This window comes from Oncorhynchus kisutch, linkage group LG23 (genome assembly GCF_002021735.2).
Source record: "Oncorhynchus kisutch isolate 150728-3 linkage group LG23, Okis_V2, whole genome shotgun sequence".
Classification (NCBI taxonomy): domain Eukaryota; kingdom Metazoa; phylum Chordata; class Actinopteri; order Salmoniformes; family Salmonidae; genus Oncorhynchus; species Oncorhynchus kisutch.
In genome coordinates this window covers 26,872,046-26,898,140 of record NC_034196.2, presented here as the reverse complement: position 1 = coordinate 26,898,140, position 26,095 = coordinate 26,872,046, and the positions used below count along the sequence as shown (strand labels likewise).

The following is a 26,095-nucleotide window of genomic DNA, read 5'->3' as shown; positions in this document are numbered from 1 at the left end:
TGCTGCGATGCTCCCCATCCAACCTGACGGAGCTTGATAGGATCTGCTGAGAAGAACGGGAGAAACTGCCCAAATACAGGTGTGCCAAGCTTGTAGTGTCATACCAAAAAAGACTTGAGGCTGTAATTGCTGCCAAAGGTGCTTCAACAAAGTACTGCGTAAAGGGTCTGAATACTTATGTAGATGTGATATTTCTGTTTTTTAAATGTTTTTGCTTTGTCATTATGGGGTATTGTGTGTAGATTGATGAGGGAGAAAAAAACCAATTCTATCAATTTTAGAATAAGGCTGCAATGTAATAAAATGTGGAAAAAGTCAAGGGGTCTGAATGCTTTCCGAATGCACTGTATGTGCTTATCACAGTCCTAAGCGCCCAGGCATCTGTCAAAGTTCTCTCTCTCTCTCTCTCTCTCTCTCTCTCTCTGCTCATCTGACAGTCACAGAGTCACAGGCGCACTGTGATGCCTATTGATTCCTCCTTTGCTCTCGTCACAAACACGCTATCTGGGGCACTGTGTATCAATTGATCTTTACGGAGTGCGTTTTTATTGAGAAGCGTGCAGTGCGTCGACCTATAAAAAGGAGTGTGGCTTGGAGCACTGGACCAGACTTTCCCCAGTTCTGTTCTTGAGGTGCGAGGGAGACTCCAGAGAGAGATACTGAGCAATATGGGGGGGACTTTCCGAGAGCAGCTGTTCTTTGTTATGTTATGTCTGTCAGTTCTCAAGGGACACGCCAGGTACATGGAGGTAAGCCTCTGGAAGCACTTGGCACTTTTTACTGACCTGTTTCGTTCCCACGTGTTTAATCTACTAGACTTTGTAATAAAAGCTCAATTAATGCCATGTGTTCTGTGTAAGAAAAGCAACCTTTTGTACTCACTAAAGTAGGCCTAATGTTCACATTGCGCACTTCTATGCTACTCAAGACGTCTTTGAACATATTGGCTTGATTTATGCATTCTGTAGCTACTAACATTTACTTAATCCCTTGTGTTATCTTGCTTGATGGTATATTGCTGTCATTTGGCCATATTAGATCTTAACTTTATTTTCTAAATATTATCTCAATGTTTTTCTTTCTTTTTTTGTGCAGGAAAATGAGATCACTCCAGAAGGATTATTTTCACTTCTTAATTCAGAACTCAAAAGAGAAATACCAGAGGAATTCATTTACAGCCGACCTCTCCGTAAGTAACTGACTGAACTAAATTCCTAAAAAAAAGTAATTCACCATAGTCATATTTTACATTTACATTTGCCATTTCATTTACATGGTTGATTTGTGAAACAATATTTTTCTGTTGACATTATCACACCTTCTAAAATGCTATTTTTATTAAGGTGTTTTTCATATTTTCATTCTCTGAATTTGTAATGATCAATTGTGTATGGAATTCTGAGAATAACTAATAATCTAAAATAATACGTGGGATTTTAATTTATGTAATTATAATCTGTCTACGGCTTTCATGACCAAATGTGCAGATTGATGAATACGACCTGATTATTTAGAAATGCATATTAATTGATTGAATTTTTGTCAGAAATACTTCATAATGTAAAATGTAAACCGCCACTGTGCACAGAATGTAATGTTAACCCTGTCTCCATTTCTCTCTCCCTTTCAATGTCATCTCTCTTTCTGTCTCTGTATATCCCACTCTCTTTTCCTTCTCTCTCTGTTACCCCCACACCCATCTCTCTCCTTCTCACCCTCTACTCTATCTCTTCCCTCTATCGCTCCTCTTTCCCTCTATCCTTCTCTAACCCCTTCCTTCCCTTCTTCCTACGTTCCTCCTTCTCTCCCTCCGTCAGGGTGTCTGGACATGGTGGCAGCAGAGGGTCAGTTCACCTTCACAGCAGACCGGCCTCATCTCAGCTGTGCTGCTTTCTTCATCGCTGAGCCCAACCAGGTCATCAATGTGGAGTATGACAGCGTTGACATCGACTGCAGAGGTGGAGACTTCATCAAGGTAACCACACACACACACACACACACACACACACACACACACACACACACACACACACACACACACACACACACACACACACACACACACACACACACACACACACACACACACACACACACACACACACACACACACACACACCAGCTCTTTCACACCCACATGCTGTACGTCCCAAATACTCCACTCCCGCCATCACCTTATCTGACATCAGCACCAGCAGGTCCAGGGATAGAGGGGCATTTCTGGAACATTGACAGAATGAAACTTCTGGTAGATTCTGTTGTTGTAATTTGTGCCCAGGTCTGAGTAGTCCTCTTCCCCAGCCGAGAGCACCCAAAGCCACGCATTAATCCCTCGCCTCACACCCCCAGCCTGGGGACACTCTTTCTTAGTAGTAGATGATTACAGACTTGTAATTAGCCTAGCACTAAAATATATAGCCACTTAGCAGATTCCGTCACCAGGGGGAAAATAGAGTATTTTCCTGTGTTGTTTTCTTACTTTACTCTGTAAATCCGTAACTGTAACCTCTGTAAAAGGTTACAGTTAAATCCCACCCTGGATTTAAACACAGACTGACATAACAGAGAGTCTCTTCCTGATTAAGACACCGGCTTAAACGGAAATCGCCTTTAAAAGTCAATCACAGGTCGTTCATCTGCATTTATTGGAATCCTGGCCGTTTTGCTTACAGAGATAACTGGGTTTGATTGAATGGTTATGATTAAGTCCACATCTCTCTCCTCTCTCCTCTCTCCCCTCTCCCCTCTCCTCTCTCCTCTCTCCCCTCTCCTCTTCCTCTCTCCTCTCTCCCCTCTCCTCTTCCTCTCTCCTCTCTCCTCTCTCCCCTCTCCCCTCTCCTCTCTCCTCTCTCCTCTCTCCTCTCTCCCTCTCCTCTTCCAGGTGTTTGATGGCTGGGTGATGAAGGGAGAGAAGTTCCCTAGTTCCCAGGATCACGCCCTGCCGCTGATGGAACGCTACATAGACTACTGCGACTCCGGGACTGTCAGGAGAACCGTACGGTCATCTCAGAACGTTGCAATGGTGTTCTTCCGCGTTCACACCGTCGGCAGCTCCTTCACGCTGACTGTCAGGAAACCCATCAACCCTTTCCGTGAGTAGAAACCTGCAGCAGCCTGATTCTTACTGTTCATGGCCTTGAGGATTTTACTTATATACTTAGTGTCCGAATATAGTGTCTGACAATAGTGACTCGATGTATAGATAAACATGCTGAGTTAAATGTGTGTGCTGGAGTACTTTAACAGCTATCATTGATGATAGAACCTAATGCCTGTCTGGCAGAGTGCCTCGTCCATTAAGTGTGCTAACATTGGGCAGGATGCCAATGTACTGTTTTAATGCTTTATCACACGCTATAATGCCAGGGTAGTGTGTTAATGCTTTAGTAACACTTTAGGTTGTACAAAAGTCTTATAATGCGAGGGTAGTGATGCATGCCAATAATGTCTGTAATAATATTATCGTCGCTGGATCATGTTAGTGAGAGATTTCAGAGTAAGTTGTGGCTAAGCATGTGTATCTCAACTAAGTATTAAGATCAAGGGTGCACAGCAGGGATGTATTACTACATTTGAGTCATTTAGCAGATGCTCTCATCCAGAGCGACTTACGGGAGTAATAAAGGTTAAGTGCCTTGCTCAAGGACACATCGGCAGATTTTTCACCTAGTCGGCCCAGGGATTCAAACCAGCGACCTTTTGGTTACTGGCTAAACACGCTTAATAGATAGGGTACCTGTTATGGTACAGAGAGTGAAGGAATTTCAAGCACCTAGCAGTGTGAGTTCTCTAGCTGGCATACGTACCAAGCACAAAGCTGCCTACTTCTACGTCGTGTGTGTTTGTGTGTTTGTGTGTGTGTGTGTGTTTTGCATTTGTTTACTAAGCAATTTTACACAAGTACTGTAAATTGATAAATGCTGTGCTATATGAAGATCAACATGTATGAAAAGTCTACAAACATTCATACCCCCCACCCCCACCCCACCCCCCGCCCACATCCCCCACAGCCTGTAACATCATCTCCCAGACACCAGAGGGCAGCTTCACCATGGTGATACCCCAGCAGCACAGGAACTGCAGCTTCTCCATCATCTACCCCGTGGAGATCAAGATCGCTGAGCTCAGCCTGGGACACCTCAACGACTTCCCCATCAAGGTGAGCCCTGAGCAGGGACATCACCACATAGAACAGAGCTACTCACATCTGAGTCAGGAGGTCTGCAACACTGTTATTTGGTTGATTAATGCCACTCACTGATTGGCCAGAGATTCCACTCACCATGCATCACAGGTCTCAATCAAACAGTTCCTGATTAGAGGGTAAGAATAAAGAAAAGAGCAGTGCTTCTGGCTTCAAGGTCCAGATTTGAGTAAAGGGGGCTTAGATGTTTAGGCAGTTGTAGGGGATGTGGTTTAGTGAACTACCCTGCCAAAGAACGAAAGACTTGTGTTAGCTCCCAGTGATGATGAGGGGATGCTTTGAGCCATCAGAGAAGAGTGTGTTGGGATATTGTAAAGACAGACAAAAGAAGGATATGAAGGGAAGTAAAAAATGCTTGTTAAACCATTAAGCTGGTCTCTTTCTCTCTAGAAGTCCATGCCAGGCTGTGCTGGAGCAGGGGACTTTGTGGAGCTGCTGGGAGGGAACGGGATGGACCCGTCTAAGATGTTCCCAGTAGCTGACCTCTGCTACAACTTCAACGGCCCCGGTGAGCAGCACCCACATCCACACCATCACTAACACCATTATCCACACCATCCGCATCACCACCACCATCACCATGCTGCCTAGAGTAGAGCTTTACTACCCACACCATCACCATGCTGACTAGAGTAGAGCTTTACTACCCACACAATCAACATCCTAATACTGTATATCTAAGCCTACATAGGCAGCCCAATTCTGATATTTTCCCCCCACTAATTGGTCTTTTGACCAATCAAATTAGATATTTTCAACTCAGATCGTTTTCAGAGCTGATCTAATTGGTCAAAATACCAATTACTGAAAAACTATCAGAATAGGGTTGCCTGTCTAAACGCAGCCTAAGAGTAAATCTTTATGATCCATTGTTGAATGGAAAGTCTTATTTTTGCTGACACACTCTCCAACCTGTTATTCATGTCTGCCTGTTTCTTTTCTCTTTCTCCTTTCCTCATCCTTCAGCCCAGATGAAGATAGGTTGTGACAACACTGTGGTGAGAATGGTGTCCAGCGGTAGGTTTGTCAACCGGGTGGCGTTCCAATACCGGCTGCTGGACCGGCAGGAGCTGCAGAGGATCAAGGTGAACAGTGTGGAGGATTTCTGCTTCACTGGCTGAGCTCTCCCTATCTATCTCTCCACCTCCTATATATACCACCTAGCTAATGGGGACCACCCATCACTGGCTGCCAAATCTACCATGAGACTGATTACAGAAAACAATCCCGAGTATCGCCATAACGTTCTGTTCTGTACTCCTTTTTGAATTTAAAGAGATTGATTTATTTTTGACCTCATTAGTTTTTTTTCTTCACTATATATTAAATGAATTGTGGCTGGCGCTTAATAAAGTGTTCTTTTGTGTTTGTGGGCAGTTCTGCTATTGGTTTGAGTCCGTATTTCTGTGTCTAAGTTGTGTGATTATATGAATGCCAGTGAAAACAGACCAGTGAGGGTGTTAGCAGGGTGTTTTTGGTTCACGTTCTTTACAAGGAAGGGTGTTGAAAAACGGAATGTTTCTTTCTATTTATTTTGTGAGACGATGTGTGTCGTTTTGGGACTGTGGCCGGAGGCAAGTGTTCAATAGAGGATGTTAAATACGTTCATTGCTGTTATCTATATTTATTTGTATCAAACTATTTTTTTGTAATAAAACTGAGCTGCATGATTAAGCACTCACTGGAGCTGATAATTCATTTCATTTTCTAATCAGTTCAATTATACAGAATTAAACAGGGTTGTTGTCAGGGAGAATGCTAGGAGGATGGTGGGGGGGGGGGGGGGGGGGGCACAATGAAGAGAAGTGGAAGATATCGGCATCAGTCACATCTCAACCTAACGAGAAAAGCCACTCCAGTTCACCATTACACTGAAATATCCATACATTGATGTCTGCATACACATTTATCAGTTCAACTGGGATGTCTGCATACACATTTATCAGTTCAACTGGGATGTCTGCATACACATTTATCAGTTCAACTGGGATGTCTGCATACACATTTATCAGTTCAACTGGGATGTCTGCATACACATTTATCAGTTCAACTGGGATGTCTGCATACACATTTATCAGTTCAACTGGGATGTCTGCATACACATTTATCAGTTCAACTGGGATGTCTGCATACACATCAGTTCAACTGGGATGTCTACATACACATTTATCAGTTCAACTGGGATGTCTGCATACACATTTATCAGTTCAACTGGGATGTCTGCATACACATCAGTTCAACTGGGATGTCTGCATACACATTTATCAGTTCAACTGGGATGTCTGCATACACATCAGTTCAACTGGGATGTCTGCATACACATCAGTTCAACTGGGATGTCTACATACACATTTATCAGTTCAACTGGGATGTCTGCATACACATTTATCAGTTCAACTGGGATGTCTGCATACACATTTATCAGTTCAACTGGGATGTCTACATACACATTTATCAGTTCAACTGGGATGTCTGCATACACATTTATCAGTTCAACTGGGATGTCTACATACACATTTATCAGTTCAACTGGGATGTCTGCATACACATCAGTTCAACTGGGATGTCTGCATACACATTTATCAGTTCAACTGGGATGTCTGCATACACATCAGTTCAACTGGGATGTCTACATACACATTTATCAGTTCAACTGGGATGTCTGCATACACATTTATCAGTTCAACTGGGATGTCTACATACACATTTATCAGTTCAACTGGGATGTCTACATACACATTTATCAGTTCAACTGGGATGTCTACATACACATTCATCAGTTCAACTGGGATGTCTGCATACACATCAGTTCAACTGGGATGTCTGCATACACATTTATCAGTTCAACTGGGATGTCTACATACACATCAGTTCAACTGGGATGTCTGCATACACATTTATCAGTTCAACTGGGATGTCTGCATACACATCAGTTCAACTGGGATGTCTGCATACACATTTATCAGTTCAACTGGGATGTCTACATACACATTTATCAGTTCAACTGGAATGTCTGCATACACATTTATCAGTTCAACTGGGATGTCTACATACACATCAGTTCAACTGGGATGTCTGCAAACACATTTATCAGTTCAACTGGGATGTCTGCATACACATTTATCAGTTCAACTGGGATGTCTACATACACATCAGTTCAACTGGGATGTCTGCATACACATTTATCAGTTCAACTGGGATGTCTGCATACACATCAGTTCAACTGGGATGTCTGCATACACATCAGTTCAACTGGGATGTCTGCATACACATTTATCAGTTCAACTGGGATGTCTGCATACACATCAGTTCAACTGGGATGTCTGCATACACATTTATCAGTTCAACTGGGATGTCTGCATACACATTTATCAGTTCAACTGGGATGTCTGCATACACATTTATCAGTTCAACTGGGATGTCTGCATACACATTTATCAGTTCAACTGGGATGTCTACATACACATTTATCAGTTCAACTGGGATGTCTGCATACACATTTATCAGTTCAACTGGGATGTCTACATACACATCAGTTCAACTGGGATGTCTACATACACATCAGTTCAACTGGGATGTCTGCATACACATTTATCAGTTCAACTGGGATGTCTGCATACACATTTATCAGTTCAACTGGGATGTCTGCATACACATTTATCAGTTCAACTGGGATGTCTACATACACATTTATCAGTTCAACTGGGATGTCTGCATACACATTTATCAGTTCAACTGGGATGTCTGCATACACATTTATCAGTTCAACTGGGATGTCTGCATACACATTTATCAGTTCAACTGGGATGTCTACATACACATTTATCAGTTCAACTGGGATGTCTGCATACACATTTATCAGTTCAACTGGGATGTCTGCATACACATCAGTTCAACTGGGATGTCTGCATACACATTTATCAGTTCAACTGGGATGTCTGCATACACATTTATCAGTTCAACTGGGATGTCTGCATACACATCAGTTCAACTGGGATGCTTTGACTGCTGTTGGACAGAGTTGAGATGGGCTACAAAACAACCCTATGTTATGGTCTACATATTACTGTCATAACGGTGACTTAACAAACATAATAAACAGTTCTAACCTCTCATACCATTATTATGGAAGAGAAGAAGGACAAGGGAGGTGCAGAGAAAAAGGCAAAGAGAGCAGAACAGAGGAAAGATGGAGAGCAGGAAGAGAAGAGAGAAGAGGGAAGGAAGTAAAGCAGAGGAGAGAAGGAGGGGAAGTGAGGAGAGGAGGATAAGAGAGAAAGAGAAAAGGAGGAAGGAAGAGGGGATATAGTTACTTTTAGCTGTTCTGGCAGATAAGCTGCAATTACCAGCTTAGTCATGCATCACAGTTTAACCTTGTGTGTGTGTGTGTGTGTGTGTGCATAAAGGGAGGACAGCGGAACATGGTGTTGCTGACAAGCGCTGGCTTGATTAAAAGTCAGAGTGTGTATTATCACGGTGAGACACCTGCTGCACCACACAGCCCCACACCGCACCGCTCCCACTATACCGCTCCCACCACACCGCCCCACACCGCACCGCCCCCACTACACCGCTCCCACCACACCGCCCCACACCGCACCGCCCCCACTACACCGCTCCCACCACACCGCCCCACACCGCACCGCCCCCACTACACCGCTCCCACCACACCGCCCCACACCGCACCGCCCCCACTACACCGCTCCCACCACACCGCCCCACACCGCACCACCCCCACTACACCGCTCCCACCACACCGCCCCACACCGCACCGCCCCCACTACACCGCTCCCACCACACAGCATCGCTCCCACCACACCACACCTCTCCCACCACACCTCTCCCACCACACCGCCCCACACAGCCCCCACTACACTGCCCCACATAGCACTGCCCTCACTACACTGCCCCACACAGCACTGCTCCCACCACACTGCCTCCCACCACACCGCTCCCAACACATGTAGCAACACAACATGACAGCAACATGGTAGCAACACAACATGGTAGCAACACAACATGACAGCAACATGGTAGCAACACAACATGACAGCAACATGGTAGCAACACAACATGGTAGCAGCACAACATGACAGCAACATGGTAGCAACACAACATGGCAGCAGCATGGTAGCAACACAACATGACAGCAACATGGTAGCAACACAACATGGTAGCAGCACAACATGACAGCAACATGGTAGCAACACAACATGACAGCAACATGGTAGCAACAAAACATGACAGCAACATGGTAGCAACACAACATGGTAGCAGCACAACATGACAGCAACATGGTAGCAACACAACATGACAGCAACATGGTAGCATCACAACATGGTAGCAACACAACATGACAGCAACATGGTAGCAACACAACATGACAGCAACATGGTAGCAACACAACATGGTAGCAGCACAACATGGTAGCAACATGGTAGCAACACAACATGGCAGCAACATGGTAGCAACACAACATGACAGCAACATGGTAGCAACACAACATGACAGCAACATGGTAGCAACACAACATGACAGCAACATGGTAGCAACACAACATGGTAGCAGCACAAAACATGGTACAAACATTATTGGGCATAGACAACAGCACAAAGGGCAAGAAGGTAGAGACAACAATACATCACACAAAGCAGCCACAACTGTCAGTAAAAGTGTCCATGATTGAGTCTTTGAATGAAGAGATTGAGATAAAACTGCCCAGTTTGAGTGTTTGTTGCAGCTCGTTGAAGTTACTAGCTGCAGCGAACTGAAAAGAAGAGTGAACCAGGGATGTGTGTGCTTTGGGGACCTTTAACAGAATGTGACTGGCAGAACAGGTATTGTATGTGGAGGATGAGGGCTGCAGTAGATATCTCAGCAGATAGGGGAGAGTGAGGCCTAAGAGGGTTTTTTAAATAAGCATCAACCAGTGGGTCTTGCGACGGGTATACAGAGATGACCAGTTTACAGAGGACTGTGGATGGCCATCTGAATCAGGGTTAGTTTGGCATCTGGGGTGAAAAAGGAGAGATTACGATATAGGAAACCTCTTCACTAGATTTAACTTTAGCCTGCAGCTTTGATATGTTTTTTTTCTTCTTTTTTTCCCACCTTTATTTAACCAGGTAGGCTAGTTGAGAACAAGTTCTCATTTACAACTGCGACCTGGCCAAGATAAAGCAAAGCAGTGCGACACAAACAACAACACAGAGTTACACATGGAATAAATAAGCGTACAGTCAATAACACAATAGAAAAAAAGAAAGTCTATATACAGTGTGTGCAAATGGTGTGAAGAGGTAAGGAAATAATTAGGCCATAGTAGCTAAGTAATTACAATTTAGCAAATTAACACTGGAGTGATAGATGTGCAGATGATGTGCAAGTAGAAATACTGGTGTGCAAAAGAGCAGAAAAGTAAATAAATACAATATGGGGATGAGGTGGTTGGATGAGCTATTTACAGATGGACTATGTACAGCTGCAGTGATCGGTTAGCTGCTCAGATAGCTGATGTTTAAAGTTAGTGAGAGAAATATGTCTCCAGCTTCAGCGATTTTTGCAATTTGTTCCAGTCATTGGCAGCAGAGAACAAAATGGATGGCACTGTGATAGACTGCATCCAGTTTGCTGAGTAGAGTGTTGGAGGCTATTTTGTAAATGACATCGCCGAAGTCGAGGATTAGTAGGATAGTCAGTTTTACGAGGGTATGTTTGGCAGCGTGAGTGAAGGAGGCGTTGTTGTGAAATAGGAAGCCGATTATAGATTTAATTTAGGATTGGAGATGTTTAATATGAGTCTGGAAGGAGAGTTTACAGTCTAACCAGACATCTAGGTATTTGTAGTTGTCCACATATTCTAGGTCGGAACCGTCCAGAGTAGTGATGCTAGTCGGGCGGGTGGGTGCGGGCAGCGAACGATTGAAAAGCATGCCCTTAGTTTTATTAGTGTTTAAGAGCAGTTGGAGGCCACGGAAGGAGTGTTGTATGGCATTGAAGCTCGTTTGGAGGTTTGTTAATACAGTGTCCAAAGAAGGGCCAGAAGTATACAGAATGGTGTCGTCTGCGTAGAGGTGGATCAGGGAATCACCTGCAGCAAGAGCGACATCGTTGATATATACAGAGAAAAGAGTTGGCCCGAGAATTGAACCCTGTGGTACCCCCATAGAGACTGTCAGAGGTCCGGAAAACAGGCCCTCCGATTTGACACACTGAACTCTGTCTGAGAAGTAGTTGGTGAACCAGGCGAGGCAGTCATTTGAGAAACCAAGGCTGTTGAGTCTGCCGATAAGAATACAGTGATTGACAGAGTCGAAAGCCTTGGCCAGGTCAATGAAGATGGCTCCACAGTACTTTTCTTTTATCGATGGCGGTTATGATATTGTTTAGCACCTTGAGCGTGGCTGAGGTGCACCCGTGACCAGCTCGGAAATCAGATTGCACAGCGGAGAAGGTACGGTGGGAATCAAAATGGTCAGTGATTTGTTTATTAACTTGAATTTCGAAGACTTTAGAAAGGCAGGGCAGGATGGATATAGGTCTGTAACAGTTTGGGTCTAGAGTATGGCCATGGTTTCCTCCTGGCTACCCAAACCCCGGCCAACAGCTCCGCACCCCCCGCAGTTACTTGCCTAAGCCTCCCCAGCTTCTCCTTCACCCAAATCCAGATAGCAGATGTTCTGAAAGAGTTTCAAAACCTGAACTTGTACAAATCAGCTTGCCTAGACAATCTGGACCCTCTCTTTCTAAAATCATCCGCCGCCATTGTTCCAACCCCTATTACCAGTCTGTTCAACCTCTCTTTCATTTAGTCCGAGATCCCTAAATATTGGAAAGCTGCCACGGTCATCACCCTCTTCCCCGTTTGAAGAGCTACAGGATGAAAATTTCTGTTATGAAAAAACTAGCCTTTGCTTTCCTGACTGACTGCGTGTATTGGTTCCTGACTTCACTGAAAAGTTGCATATCGTGGGTGTCACGTCCTGACCTTAGTTCCTTTTTTTATGTCTCTATTTTAGGTTGGTCAGGGCGTGAGTTGGGGTGGGCATTCTATGTTTTGTTCTATGTTTGTATTTCTATATGTTTGGCCTGGTATCGTTCAGAGGCAGCTGTCAATCAGAGGCAGCTGTCAATCGTTGTCTCTGATTGAGAACCATACTTAGGCAGCCTGGTTTTGCCCTTGAGTTGTGGGTAGTTCTTTTCTGTCTCTGTCTCTGTACCAGACAGGACTGTTTCGTTTGTGCCGTTTTGTTATTTTTGTTCTAGTGTTCAGTGTAATTAAAAGATCATGAACACATACCACGCTGCACCTTGGTCCTCTCCTTCTTCCACCAACGACAACCGTTACAGTGGGGACTATTCGATGCTGAGAGAAGGACAGTGCACCGTCTAGCCATACTCCCAAGTACTTGTATGAGGTGACTACCTCAAGCTCAAAACCCTCAGAGGTAGTAATAACACCTGTGGGAAGAAGGGCATTATTTTTACCAAACCATATGACCTTTGTTTTGGAGGTGTTCAGAGGAGGGGTCAGCTCAATCCATCAATCAATCCCATGTATTTATAAAGCCCTTTTTACATCAGACGATGTCACAAAGTGCTCTACAGAAACCCAGCCTAATACCCTCAACAGCAAGCAATGCAGATGAAGCACGGTGGCTAGAAAAACTCCCTAGAAAGGCCAGAACCTAGGAAGAAAGCTAGAGAGGAATCAGGCTCTGAGGGGTGGCCAGTCCTTCTGGCTGTGCCGGGTGGAGATTATAACAGAACATGGCCAAGATGTTCAAACGTTCATAGATGACCAGCAGGGTCAGATAATGATAATCACAGTGGTTGTAGAGGTTGCAACAGGACAGCACCTCAGGGGTAAATTGCAGTTGGCTTTTCATAGCCGATCATTCAGAGTTAGAGACAGACGGTGCGGTAGAGAGACAGAGTCCAAAACAGCACGTCCGGGGCAAGGTAGCACGTCCAGTGAACAGGTCAGGGTTCCATAGCCACAGGCAGAACAGTTGAACCTGGAGCAACAGCATGACCAGTTGAACTGGGGACAGCAAGGACTCATCAGGCCAGGTAGTCCTGAGGCATGATCCTAGGGCTCAGGGCCCCTGGGAGAAGAGAGAGAAAGAGAGAAAAGAGAGAGAGAAAAGAGAGAGAGAGGGTTCATACTTAAATTCACACAGGACACCGGATGAGACAGGAGAAATACCCCAGATATAACATACTGACCCTAGCCCCCCGACACATAAACTATTGCAGCATAAATACTGGAGGCTGAGACAGGAACGGTCGGGAGACACTGTGAGTATAAGAATGTATCATCTGCCTATAAATGGATGAGAGAGCTTCCTACTGCCTGAGCTATGTTGTTGATGTAAATTGAGACAAGTGTGGGGCCTAGGATCGAGCCTTGGGGTACTCCCTTGGTGACAGGCAGTGGCTGAGACAGCAGATTTTCTGACTTTATAACCTGCACTCTTTGAGAGAGGTAGTTAGCAAACCAGGCCAAAGACCCCTCGGAGTCACCAATACTCCTTAGCTGGCCCACAAGAATGGAATGGTCTACCGTATCGAGAGCTTTGGCCAAGTCAATAAAATAGCAGCACGATATTGCTTAGAATCAAGGGTAATGGTGACATCATTGAGGACCTTTAAGGTTGCAGTGACACATCCATAACCTGAGCATACCAGAGAGAATACTATACACATCAAGAAAGCCAGTCAGTTGATTACTGACAAGTTTTTCCAACACTTTTGATAAACAGGGCAAAATAGAAATAGGGTCAGATAGTTTTTTGGGGTGAAGTTAAAGGAGCTCCTTCAGCACCTCGGACTCAGTGACTGCCTACAGAAAGAAACTTTGTAGTGGGGCAGGGGGGAAAAGAGGGAGAGGAGTCGGGGATAGTAACATTAGAAGGGGTGGGAGATGAGGAAATGTTGGATGGGCAAGAAGGCATGGCTGAGTCAAATAGGAATCCTGACTTAATGAAGTCGTGATTAAAGAGATCATCCATGTGCTTCTTGTCAGTAGCAACCACATCATCAACATTAAGGGACATTGGCAGCAGTGAAGAGGAGGGTTTTTCTCCAGGTCTTTAACCGTTTTTCAGACCTTCTTGGGGTTAGACCCACAGAGAGAGAACTGCTCCTTAAAGTAACTAACTATGGCCTTCCGGAGAGCCTAAGTGCACTTATTTCCCTGAAAGATAGCCAGTCAGCTTGAGTATGCGTGTGCTGAGCCTTTTGCCAAATACAATTCTTGAGGTGGAGTAACTCTGTAAGATCACGTTCGAACCAGGGGCTGAACCTGTTTTTAATTCTCATTTTCTTTATGTGGGCGTGTTTGTTAACAATACCATTGAAAATATAAATGAGCAACAAAAAAAATATCAGAGGGGATCAAGCTGATTTTGAACCATTTTACAGAGGCCAGTTCATGAAGGAAGGCTTGCTCATGAAAGTTTTTTTAGTAAGCGTCTATGACAAATCAGGACAGGTCGTTTCACTGAGCAGCCATTACGAACTCAGGCTGTAAGACAGGTCATTACAGAAAGCCCCAGACTGATACCCATCAGGATGATTTGTGAGGATAATATTGAGGAGTGGAGCTTTTTCTGGGTGTTTGGAGTAATACCTTGTGGGATTGGTAATAATCTGAGAAAGATTTAGGGAGTTGCTTTAGGATTTAGGATTTAGATTTAGGGATTGCTTTAGGACTTGGTCAGGTGGTTTAATCCATAAAGGCCTGATTGGTGTAGTAATGCAGAGATGGTTGTCCTGGAACTCTGAAGCTCTGTCAGAGTGACCATCAGTTTCTTAGTCACATCCCTGACCAAGGCCCTTCTCCACTGACTGCTCAGTTTGGTTGTGCGGTCAGCTTTAGGAAGAGTCTTGGTGGTTCCAAACTTCTTCCATTTAAGAATGATGAAGGCCCCTGTGTTCTTGGGGACATTCAATGCTGCAGAAATGTTTTGGTACCCTTCACCAGATCTATGCCTCAACACAATCCTGTCTCGGAGCTCTACGGACAATTCCTTTGACCTCATGGCTTGGTTTTTGCTCTGACATCCACTGTCAACTGTTAGCCCTTCTCTGTTCCCCACTGTGTTTGGGTTAGTAATAATTTGTAGAGTGCCTCTATTTTCCCTCAGCATGCATTTATTCACTATTCTGAATGTCTAATCCTGAGTCGAATACAATACTGTGATTGTAATTTTGTCAAATTACCATCATAATAAGAGTTCGTAATGGATTATATGTTCTTCTGAAATATGAACACAGAAATACTGGACATCTTGAACTCGTATTTTGATGGTGATTTGGACTTACATTTTGCTGGTCTCGGTCTTGACTCGGTCTCGCCCCCGTCTGGTCTTGGTCTTGTATCGGTCTTGCTTTAGGTGTTCTCGAACACAACACATTTGTTATGTGACTTGTTAAACACATTTTTACTCCTGAACTTATTTAGGCTTGCCATAACAAATGGGTTGAATACTTATTGACCAAAGACATTTCCGCTTTTCATTTTTGATGAATTTGTAAACGTATCTAAAACCATAATTCCACTTTGACATTATGGGGTATTGTGTGTAGGCCAGTGACACAAAATCTCTATTTATTCCATTTTAAATGCAGGCTGTAACACAACAAAATGTTGAAGAAGTCAACTGGTGTGAATACAACATCCATTTTCTCCCTGACTGTTTAAGAGTGAATGTCCACTATATCACTGGACTTTAATCTCTCTTCCTCCACTGGGTTGTGTCTCTCCCCCTCCTCCTACTCCTCTCTTCCTCTCCAGTATCACTTGGGTTGTGTCTCTCCCCCTCCTCCTACTCCTCTCTTCCTCTCCAGTATCACTTGGGTTGTGTCTCTCCCCCTCCTCCTACTCCTCTCTTCCTCTCCAGTATCACTTGGGTTGTGTCTCTCCCCCTCCTCCTACTCCTCTCTTCCTCTCCAGTATCACTTGGGTTGTGTCTCTCCCCCTCCTCCTACTCCTCTCTTCCTCTCCAGTATCACTTGCTATCAGCAGGAGCCATTACAGCTCTCCTCATCTCCTCTCTTCTCTGGTGTATTTTATCCTCTCTCATCTCCTCTCTTCTCTGGTGTATTTTATCCTCTCTCATCTCCTCTCTTCTCTGGTGTATTTTATCCTCTCTCATCTCCCGTATCTGTAATTCTCCTCCTCCCTGACAGTGGCCCCTCTTGTATCTCCACCCCCCCCCCCCCCCCCCATTCCCCCGTCCCACCCTCGGACAGAGTGACTCTGATCAGGCAGGGAGAGCAACATGGCCAGGGCCTCCTGGAGCCTTATCTCCAGATAACAGTGTCACCTTCCATGCCCTTAATCTGATCCCTGCTTCCATGGTCCTTTATGCCTCACCGATCCCCTCTTAGGACAGGAATGATTCCTGTTGACATTGTTGAAGGACGATAAACGTTCTTCTAATTCTCACTAATTCTTTTTATTCTATCATTTTTTATTTTGAATAGATATACTCTCTAATTGAGATAAACAATCAGTTGTTTTCTCTCTATATAGTGCCTTGATTCTCCCATGATGACATTGACCTTTTAGTGCAGGTGGAAAAACTGCAGCAATCCTTCCTATTCAATGTCATCAGTCAATGACCTCTCAATGGAAACTGTTCCATTTCTCCTGCATTAAACAAGTCATAAGAAGTGAAAGTCAGTAGAACAGGAATCACAAGGGACGTCATAAGTGTTATTTAGTCTAAATACATGGCTCTGATCGATTCGAATGGGGATTCTCTTTCTAATAGCCTAGTCTACTTCATTTGATTCTATTATGGCACTATCCATCTCTTTCTCTCTGCCTGTCATTAGGCCCCAGGGGATGACCTTGCTGTTTGGCAGAACATACCGACTTGTCCTGGAAAACTGTCCTGGAGGCTCGGCCTCACGTGTTGTTTGTGAGCATCATCTTCCATCTGTCGCTGAATTAGAGCACTATGGTGTGGAAACGTCTGAACGATCCGTCTCTCTGTCTCTCCGTCTCTCTTTCCATCCAAAACCCCCGGGAGGAAAATCTCACACTTATTCTCTCCCTCTTTCCCTCTGTCCCTCTGTCCCTCTTCCCTCTTTCCCTCTGTCCCTCTGTCCCTCTGTCCCTCTTTCCCTCTGTCCCTCTGTCCCTCTGTCCCTCTTTCCCTCTGTCCCTCTTTCCCTCTGTCCCTCTGTCCCTCTGTCCCTCTGTCCCTCTTTCCTTCTATTGCTTTCTCACTCTCACTCTCACCCTCTCTTTCTTTCTCTTTCTCTCTCTTTCCCTCATTACATTATTTTAAGGGCATATGGAGAGAAACTGTAAAGGACAACCTTGGATTTTGTGGTTTGTGTGTCTTTTTCTAATGGGCTGATATGTGTCTTTGAACATAAAGTCCTTAGTCCCCCGTGAAGGAAACATTTCCCTGTATCTGCAGCAGCCTACCGATGGCTTTTGATGTCGTTCTGTCCTTGTGCTGTACTTGTCTATTATTGTTCTGTATTATGCAACGTTTTGTGGAAGAGTAGCTGCTGCTTTAGCAGTAAATAATGGGGATCCTAATAAAATACTACAAAATACTAAATGGCTGATCCCTGGTCATTGGGATTTAAATAGACCCTGGTTGCAACTATCGCTGACACAGTCAATAAGTACCCTATCAGGCTTTGTCTTCATTTAGGATTCAGGATTAGAAAGAGAAGGATCACATATCTACAACAGATTATAGCCACCACTAAGAGCTGATCCTCCCATTATGAAGCCCCATTGTGAGGTGAAAGACATGGAGACAAACACAAATACCAAAACCAAGAAACCATCTGAAAGTATTCCAGTGTGAGTGATGGGCTGTTGGCTGTGAAAAGAAAAATCTACCATCACAACCCTCCATCTCCCCATCCCAAGCATAACATGATGGGATGGGAGTGATAGATGATTGTAGTTTACGTTTGAATGGAAAAACAAGCCCTTCATGATCAGTTTTGTAGATGTCACAGACTGAGGGTCCGATCAGGGTTTGGAGAGAAGGACAAGGAGAGGAAGAGATAAATGTTGCCACTAAAGAAATAGAGTCTTTCTGACAGTGAGAGAGAAATGTGTATGTGATGGGGAGAGACAGCAGTCAAAAGGAAGGGTGCGTGTGCGTGTGCGTGTGTGTGTGTGATGGGGAGAGACAGCAGTCAAAAGGAAGGGTGCGTGTGTGTGTGTGTGTGTATGTGATGGGGAGAGACAGCAGTCAAAAGGAAGGGTGCGTGTGTGTGTGTGTGTGTATGTGATGGGGAGAGACAGCAGTCAAAAGGAAGGGTGAGTGTGCGCGTGCGTGTGTGTGTGTGTGTGTGTGTGTGTGTGTGTGTGTGTGTGTGTGTGTGTGTGTGTGTGTGTGTGTGTGTGTGTGTGTGTGTGTGTGTGTGTGTGTGTGTGTGCGTCCGTGCATGTTACACAAGGATGGTTCATGTAAACCATGATGTAAAAAATACTATTCTTATAGTCACTTACACATATTAAATGAAGAGATTAACAAGCTATGCAATGCATGTACTAGTTCAGCATGCTTCCAATAGAAAGATGACACAACAGCAAACTTTAACTGTAAGACCCCACATCACTCTAAGGGGTTGATAATAACAAAAGATAAGAATGGTGTTACACCGACTACAAGTTCTTTAACAGAATCTATGAATCATGGAAAAATAAGTAAAGTTTCCAAGACTCTATGATTACAGCTGTCACAAAAAAAAGATAATCATCACATCATTTTCCTCCAGGGGGGACAGGCTCATTATCCCGCTCAATTACAACCAATCACACAGAAAATAGAAATTAACTTTCTCTCTCTGTGTGTGTGTGTGTCTGTGTGTGTGTGTGTGTGCGCACGTGTGTGCGCTTGTGTGCGCGCGTGTGTGCGTGTGAATCCGTACGTACGTAGATGATGGCTCATGAATGTTTTTCCTTCAGGTTACTCAATAACAGATCTCTGTGTTGGAGTAGAGAGAGGGGGTTGGGCACCTGAAAAAATAAAGGAAGACTACTAATTCTAAATGTTATGGTTTCAGCTCAGACAACAGAGGATACTGTTAGGACTGTAGAGATCATTAATCAGGTACTGTATACAGTATGTCGTTGTTGTTAACAATACATTGCTCTTCTATAGTGCTTTTCTAAAAGCTAAAGATGCTTTGTTGCTTCTAATGGATCAGGAGTTGGGTGTAAGGTTAGTGTAAAGGCTCAGGTTCAGATTAGGGGTTAAAATGACATTTGTCAAAATAAAATGTTGTTCTTCTACACTTTCTAGAGTGGATGTACTTTATGAATCCCCAAGGAAAAACTGCCACTGTGACTTCTTCTGAAGTTGGGATGTCATGAGTCACTTTGACTGACAGGTGGTGAAAGGTCCAGGTGGTTAATGGGGATTGCGTCATCATCCTCATGCGTCATCTAACGCATCACCAGGCGCTTTATACAGAGACCATCCAAAAGCACAGCACAACCTCTCCTTGAGAAATATTCAGAAGACTCCACCAAAGAGGAGTGATGGGGAAGGACACACAGGACAGGCACATACACACACTCGCAGTCTAAAAGACACACACTCAAGGTCTTGGGTACCAGAACTTTATTATGCCGTGTTACTGTCACAATATAAAACAAATATTGTCAAGCTAATCATTTTCATATGATTATATGCTGTCAATCATTTACATGTGATGGCAAATGAATAATGAATAATAAACATGCTTGTGCAATTGTAATTAGATTTAAATGTCTCATTAAGTGACAGAAAGGGTTTCATGAAACAAGCACATTTTAGAATGGAAGGAACATTCTCAAGTATGTCTCTGACTTACAGGAAATAACCACCCACCTCCTCCCTCTTTGCAAGATGTGACACATTGATAGTTACAATACATTGCAAAAATCTATGAAAAGGTGGATGAATGACAGAATGAATCAATTATTGAACTAACCAAGCAGACAGTTATTGTGATATCACCTCAGAGTATGTGACAATAGCTTGGGTACCAGTTTGTTTCTGCTCTAGACAGATCTCTGTGGTTATGTTCTCTAGCCAGATCTCTGTGGTTATGTTCTCTAGCCAGATCTTTGTCGTTATGTTCTCTAGCCAGATCTTTGTCGTTATGTTCTCTAGACAGATCTCTGTGGTTATGTTCTCTAGACAGATCTCTGTGGTTATGTTCTCTGGCCAGATCTCTGTGGTTATGTTCACTAGCCAGATCTTTGTGTTTGTGTTCTCTAGCCAGATCTTTGTGGTTATGTTCTCTAGCCAGATCTTTGTGGTTATGTTCTCTAGCCAGATCTTTGTGGTTATGTTCTCTAGCCAGATCTCTGTGTTTATGTTCTCTGGCCAGATCTCTGTGGTTATGTTCTCTAGCCAGATCTTTGTGGTTATGTTCTCTAGCCAGATCTTTGTGGTTATGTTCACTAGCCAGATCTTTGTGTTTGTGTTCTCTAGCCAGATCTTTGTGGTTATGTTCACTAGCCAGATCTTTGTGTTTGTGTTCTCTAGCCAGATCTTTGTGGTTATGTTCTCTAGCCAGATCTTTGTGTTTATGTTCTCTAGCCAGATCTTTGTGGTTATGTTCTCTAGCCAGATCTTTGTGGTTATGTTCTCTAGCCAGATCTTTGTGGTTATGTTCTCTAGCCAGATCTCTGTTTATGTTCTCTGGCCAGATCTCTGTGGTTATGTTCTCTAGCCAGATCTTTGTGGTTATGTTCTCTAGCCAGATCTTTGTGGTTATGTTCTCTAGCCAGATCTCTGTGGTTATGTTCTCTGGCCAGAAGTGTTGTTAAGAGCTGAAACAGTCTGGCACTCAGGGTAGTGTGACACCATGTTTGAAATCATCTGTTTTGATGCGTCAGAGGGACAGAAGTATCCTATTTCTAGCAAAAGTATGTTAATTTATGATTTCGACTTTAGTCTAATCTCCTTCTGCTGTTGACAAACATATAGTGTAGTGGTTTTAGTAGCACTGAGACCATGGGGAATTGAGAAGTGATCACAGTATTCAATGTTCAGCATGATGGGTGTGGTTGTAATTCGTTACTTTCTACCTCTGTTGGTTTCTAATTCTATTTCTATCCACGGGCCAATTTGAAATGGCTCCCTATTCCCTATGCAGTGCACTACTTTTGACCAGAGCCCTATTTAGACCTGTCATAGCCCTATGAGGCTTTGGCCAATAGAAGTGCACTAAATAGGCAAGGGGAAGCCATTTCGGATTTAACTGTTAGTTGGCTTTCTTCTTCTGCTTCTCCTGGAAGAAGTCGTTGCAGGCCACGGTCAGGGCCGCCACCAGAACCACAAACTCATTGAAGTCCACCTCGTTGTCTTTGTTGGAGTCCAGATCATTCATGATCTTCTCCACCAGCATGGGGTCTTTCTGAGACTGGAAATGAAAAGAAACAACAATTAATCAATCACTAAATCAGTCAATCAAAGATCTAACCACCAACCAAATCATTTTAAACCTTGATAATCTGAAGGATGGTGCTAGGGGAATGTAACCACTCTCCAATGAATATACAGATCTATGGATGCAAGGACTGACAGTCCTTGAGATCAACATCATTTTGAGTCTAAAGATATAGGCATATCTCATAATTAAAACAACAATTGAACAGCAGCAAATATTCTATACTGTAACTCTAATGTATTCTGTTCCACTGAGCTTACTCCAGGCCTCCGACTCACTCTACCACTCTACTCGTCAGGAAATAGACCGTCCTGAATCATGTCTCATGTCGCCCATTGACCGATCTGGATTCAGCTGCTTGGCCAATAAACAAGTCCCCCCATGACAGCAGGCTGCAATTAGGCCCTGTGTCAATCTCCCAGCCAGAGATCTGAGATGGAGATGGGGGAGATCTGAGGAGAGATGCCTCAGGCTCTGAGTCATTGGATTCATGGTGCTGGAGCCCCATCCCGGATATTAGACCGCCAAAGGCACTAACTGGGCACCGCACAGCACAGCAGGGCACCACACCACACAGCCAATGTCCACTGGAATCCAGAGTGACGCTGGCGATAATCAATGAACCATAAGCTGAGAACCATCAGAGGTGTGTATGTGCACTGTGTGTGTGTGTGTGTGTGTGTGTGTGTGTGTGTGTGTGTGTGTGTGTGTGTGTGTGTGTGTGCGTGTGCGTGTGTGTGTGTGTGTGTGTGTGTGTGATGGTGACCGTTGGATGGTGTCTGTCAGTCAAGCCAAGCCAGCCTGTGATACAGAGTAGTGACATGGAGCTAATGGATGTATGTAGCACACACACACACAGCTTGACTGTATATGTGCAAATCTCATTGAAATTTACGTGAAAAGTCAGTATTTGGCACTTTGACAAGTAGTGCACTAAATTAGGAATAGGGTGCCATTTGTGGCGTGTCCTGAATGTGTATTCGACTGTTACCAGGACACCGTCTCTATACTTGTCAGAGGCACGTCGGTGGGTGGAGACTAGTGACATCAGATGAGAGTAGTCCAAGTTTATATTTGGAGGTGATGTGGGTCACTGGTGATGATGCATAGGCACCTGAGGCTTCCTTCCATCAGAGGGAGGGAGGAGAGATTTGTCTCTACAACCCCTCACTCATTCTCTCATGGTATGAGGCTCATCCATTAGAACACAGACAGGCAGGTTTACTCCCCAAACACACTCGCATACACACAATCTTGTTTAACTAATCTTGCGGGGACAAGCAATTTATAACCTTTCAAAATCCTATTTTCACTAACCTTAACCCTAACCTTAACCCCCAAACCTAACCTTAACCCTAACCCTAAATCGAACCCTAATTCTACCTTAACCCTAAACCCCCTAGAAATAGCATTTGACCTTTTGGGGACTAACAAAATGTCCCCAGTTGGTCAAACCCCCCCCCCCCCCCCCCCCCCCCCCCCCCACACACACACACACACACACACACACACACACACACACGCACACGCACACTCCTCTGCACCATCACGGCCACTGCAGCATGGTAGGTTATTTACAACAACCTACTACAATCAGACAGGGCAGTGAAGAGTAACTACTATCTTGCCTGCTTTCACAAAAGTACAACAGCAAGAGAATTACACTCAACTTAACCAGAAATCAAAAGTTCACAGCAGCTGAACTAATCCAGCGTAATGTAGAAGGAGAAATGTCAAATCAGGTCCCTTTGCATTGATGTTTCCTGCTTGCCTTCCGTTTTGGATAACTAGATAACTCTACCATTCTCTTAATCAACTATGTTCTGCTTTGTCTGTCCCCATAAGAGAACACCTTGAATAACCCACTTGGTTGCAGGTAGAACCCTTTTGGTTCCAGGTACAACCCTTTTGGGTTCTACCTGTAACCAAAAAAGGTTCTCCTATGGGGACAGCTATAGAACACTTTTGGAAAGAGTGTAATTTTATGCTTTCTAGCAGATAAACAACATTGCCACGTCTCTAAGAATCATGTAAATGTTGTGTAGTAGGTCTATAATTGGAACAAATGAACACAACAGACCACATGGATTTGTACAATCCTGACATGAGTGAATCGGATAAATTCAATATGTATTTGGTTGTCTAATTCATCTTTCAAGTTTCAATGGGTAATCAAGTAGCATCAAAAAGCCCCCGAACATATCCATAAGTACAGCATAAATATCACTAATGTTCATCATGAAATTAATGCTGTTATCAAGACAGCTAGCTTCTTATTTGAGGTTCAACACACAGCTAAAACAGATTCATATAAATATAAATGATACAGTTGTTTTTTTCTATTCATGCTACTGTGTTTTACAGTTTCCGTGAAATGGCTCTATGCACATTCACTAGACTACACATACTACACTGACACTCCAATACACACAGACATACACACACACTACATACGCTCACACAAAAAAAAGCACACACACAAACACACACATGCATATAGACGCCACACACACACACTCACACATAGACACACTTTCACATTTTTCACATAACATACGCTGTTGCTACTCTGTTTATGATATATTCTGATTGCCTAGTCACTTTTACCCCTTACCTACATGTACCTACTGTATTACCTCAACTCCCTCGTACCCCTGCACATTGACTGGTACTGGTTCTGCTAGTATAAAGCCTCCTTAATGTTTTTATTGTTTCACTCTTTCCTTTTTATTTAGCAAATATCTGTCTTACTTTTTAAACTCTGCTTTGTTGAGAATGGGCTCGTAAGTAAGTAGCATTTCACGGTAAAGTCTACACCTGTTGTATTTGGCGCATGTGACCAATACATTTATTAACAATTAAATAGTGTTTCGGGGCCTTTCAATTGCTAAACACTGTCTGGTGAAGAGAATACCAAAATAATGTCAACATATATTGAGATTGATAAATGATGAATATTAAACAGCTTATTTACCATGAGAAAGTCAGTGAGTTCACTGTTCAGTAGCTGTTTCAGCTCTCCCTTGTTGAGCTTGTATTTGTCTCCGTCGTTCCCGGAGTATTTGTAGAAAACTGTTATAAGTGCGTCCATGGCACTCTGGAGTTGGCTTGGCATGGTGCTGATAGGAGGACAATGTCTTTCACGACCAACTGGGGAAAAGTGTACGGGAAAAACAATTTCAATACAGTTTAAAGTCTACGTTTATTAAAATAAAAGTCAGAGTTAAATCTAAATCTATTGCCGCAAGTATTCAAAAGCACACAATAGGCGACATGTACAAATATTAGATATTACTCTACAGACAGACATACAGTAACATATGGTGAGACATAACAAAAGCTCTATAGGAGAGGTGGTGTTCCTACCTGGTTAGAATCCTGGGCTAGTGTGATCTGAGTGAGGTTGCAGCATGGCTTGTTTATCTACAAATCAGTGGAAACATGACGTGTCATCCTTCATCGCCATAGCAATAATTAATTCCACAGGTGAGAGACCCATGGTAACATGGTAACTGTGTCTTCTTGCTCTGCTTTTTAATCAAAGGCCCAACGGTGGCGCCGTGAATAACAAAACATGTTCCCATATAGGCCCTGGTGTCCCCTGTGGGTTCACTTTAGTCACAGGAGGCCCTCAGTGTTACTCCAGTGGAGAGATACTGCACCACACCAGCTGAAAATAGATCTATGTACAATATGTGTCTCAGCTGCATTGAATGGGATTGTACAGGATATGTTCTTTATGAAGAATATGGGAGAACAAGGTGAAGTGGTTTTCAGTTGGAATTTTATGGCGCTACTTCATTTCCATTAGTTCATCAGTCACTGTTCTAAATGTTGGTTCACCTCTCTCTCTCTCTCTCTGTCTCTCTCTCTGTCTCTCTCTCTCCCAATTCAATTCAATTTGCTTTATTGCAATGACACAACAGTGTACATATTGAATCAAAATGGTCAACGGGACAACAGTAACAACAATAACCAAGTGTCAAAATAACCCTACATTCAACAATAACAATAAACATACAGTAGAGTACATGTGCAGTTTGATTGGTTAGTCAAACACTGTCCCTCAACTTATGGCAGGCAGAATTGTAGTGCTCTCTCTATCTCTCTCTGTCTCTCTCTCTTTCTCTGTCTCTCTCAATTCAATTCAATTTGCTTTATTGGCATGACGTAATAATGTACATATTGCCAACAGTAACAACTGTCCAACTGTCCCTCAACTTATGGCAGGCAGCAATGTAGTGCGCTGCCAACCCACAGCTCTCTGCATCCTCCCCCAACAGGACGGGTAGCCTTTTCTCACCAGAAACCTTGAATAAGGGTTTCAAATTTGGGGAAATGACACTCTCTAATTGTTTTATATTTTTGATATCAGGAAATACGTCTCAGGTTCTGCTGTTTTGCAGTGGTTGCACAGCCTTTCCTCTACAGGGAGCCAGGTTTTCCTGTGTCTACCCT

The 26,095-nt window shown here is 43.6% G+C and overlaps 2 protein-coding genes across 3 annotated transcripts; one reads left to right on the top strand and one right to left on the bottom strand.

The window, feature by feature from the left end:
- The first annotated feature begins 440 nt into the window (after positions 1-440).
- crhbp (corticotropin releasing hormone binding protein) lies at positions 441-5,888 on the top strand. Of its 2 annotated transcripts, none has more exons than XM_031802786.1 (7): positions 441-749; positions 1,096-1,189; positions 1,818-1,975; positions 2,882-3,092; positions 4,011-4,159; positions 4,595-4,712; positions 5,171-5,888. In XM_031802786.1, exons 1-7 carry the CDS (start codon positions 669-671, stop codon positions 5,323-5,325), a joined length of 966 nt encoding a protein of 321 aa, XP_031658646.1. In that variant the 5' UTR covers positions 441-668; the 3' UTR covers positions 5,326-5,888. The 2 variants fall into 2 exon arrangements, with proteins under 2 accessions (XP_031658646.1, XP_031658645.1); XM_031802785.1 differs by having other exon boundaries at positions 491-749; positions 4,598-4,712.
- A 13,915-nt stretch (positions 5,889-19,803) lies between these two features.
- Positions 19,804-25,177, bottom strand: s100z (S100 calcium binding protein Z). Its single transcript, XM_020458157.2, has 3 exons — positions 25,004-25,177; positions 24,612-24,787; positions 19,804-21,610 (listed from the first exon to the last, which is right to left on the bottom strand). The coding sequence occupies exons 2-3, from the start codon at positions 24,750-24,752 to the stop codon at positions 21,452-21,454; spliced, it is 300 nt and encodes a 99-aa protein (XP_020313746.1). The 5' UTR covers positions 24,753-24,787; positions 25,004-25,177; the 3' UTR covers positions 19,804-21,451.
- Between the last annotated feature and the right edge of the window lie 918 nt (positions 25,178-26,095).

Bases quoted from the DNA above. Each gene is read 5' to 3' on its own strand.
- crhbp (XM_031802786.1), top strand. From the start codon at position 669: ATGGGGGGGACTTTCCGAGAGCAGCTGTTCTTTGTTATGTTATGTCTG. The intron at 750-1,095 runs GTAAGCCTCTGG...TTTTTTGTGCAG, and splicing joins GACACGCCAGGTACATGGAG to GAAAATGAGATCACTCCAGA. The intron at 1,976-2,881 runs GTAACCACACAC...CTCCTCTTCCAG, and splicing joins GAGGTGGAGACTTCATCAAG to GTGTTTGATGGCTGGGTGAT.
- s100z (XM_020458157.2), bottom strand. From the start codon at position 24,752: ATGCCAAGCCAACTCCAGAGTGCCATGGACGCACTTATAACAGTTTTC. The intron at 21,611-24,611 runs GTAAATAAGCTG...TTTCATTTCCAG, and splicing joins AACTCACTGACTTTCTCATG to TCTCAGAAAGACCCCATGCT.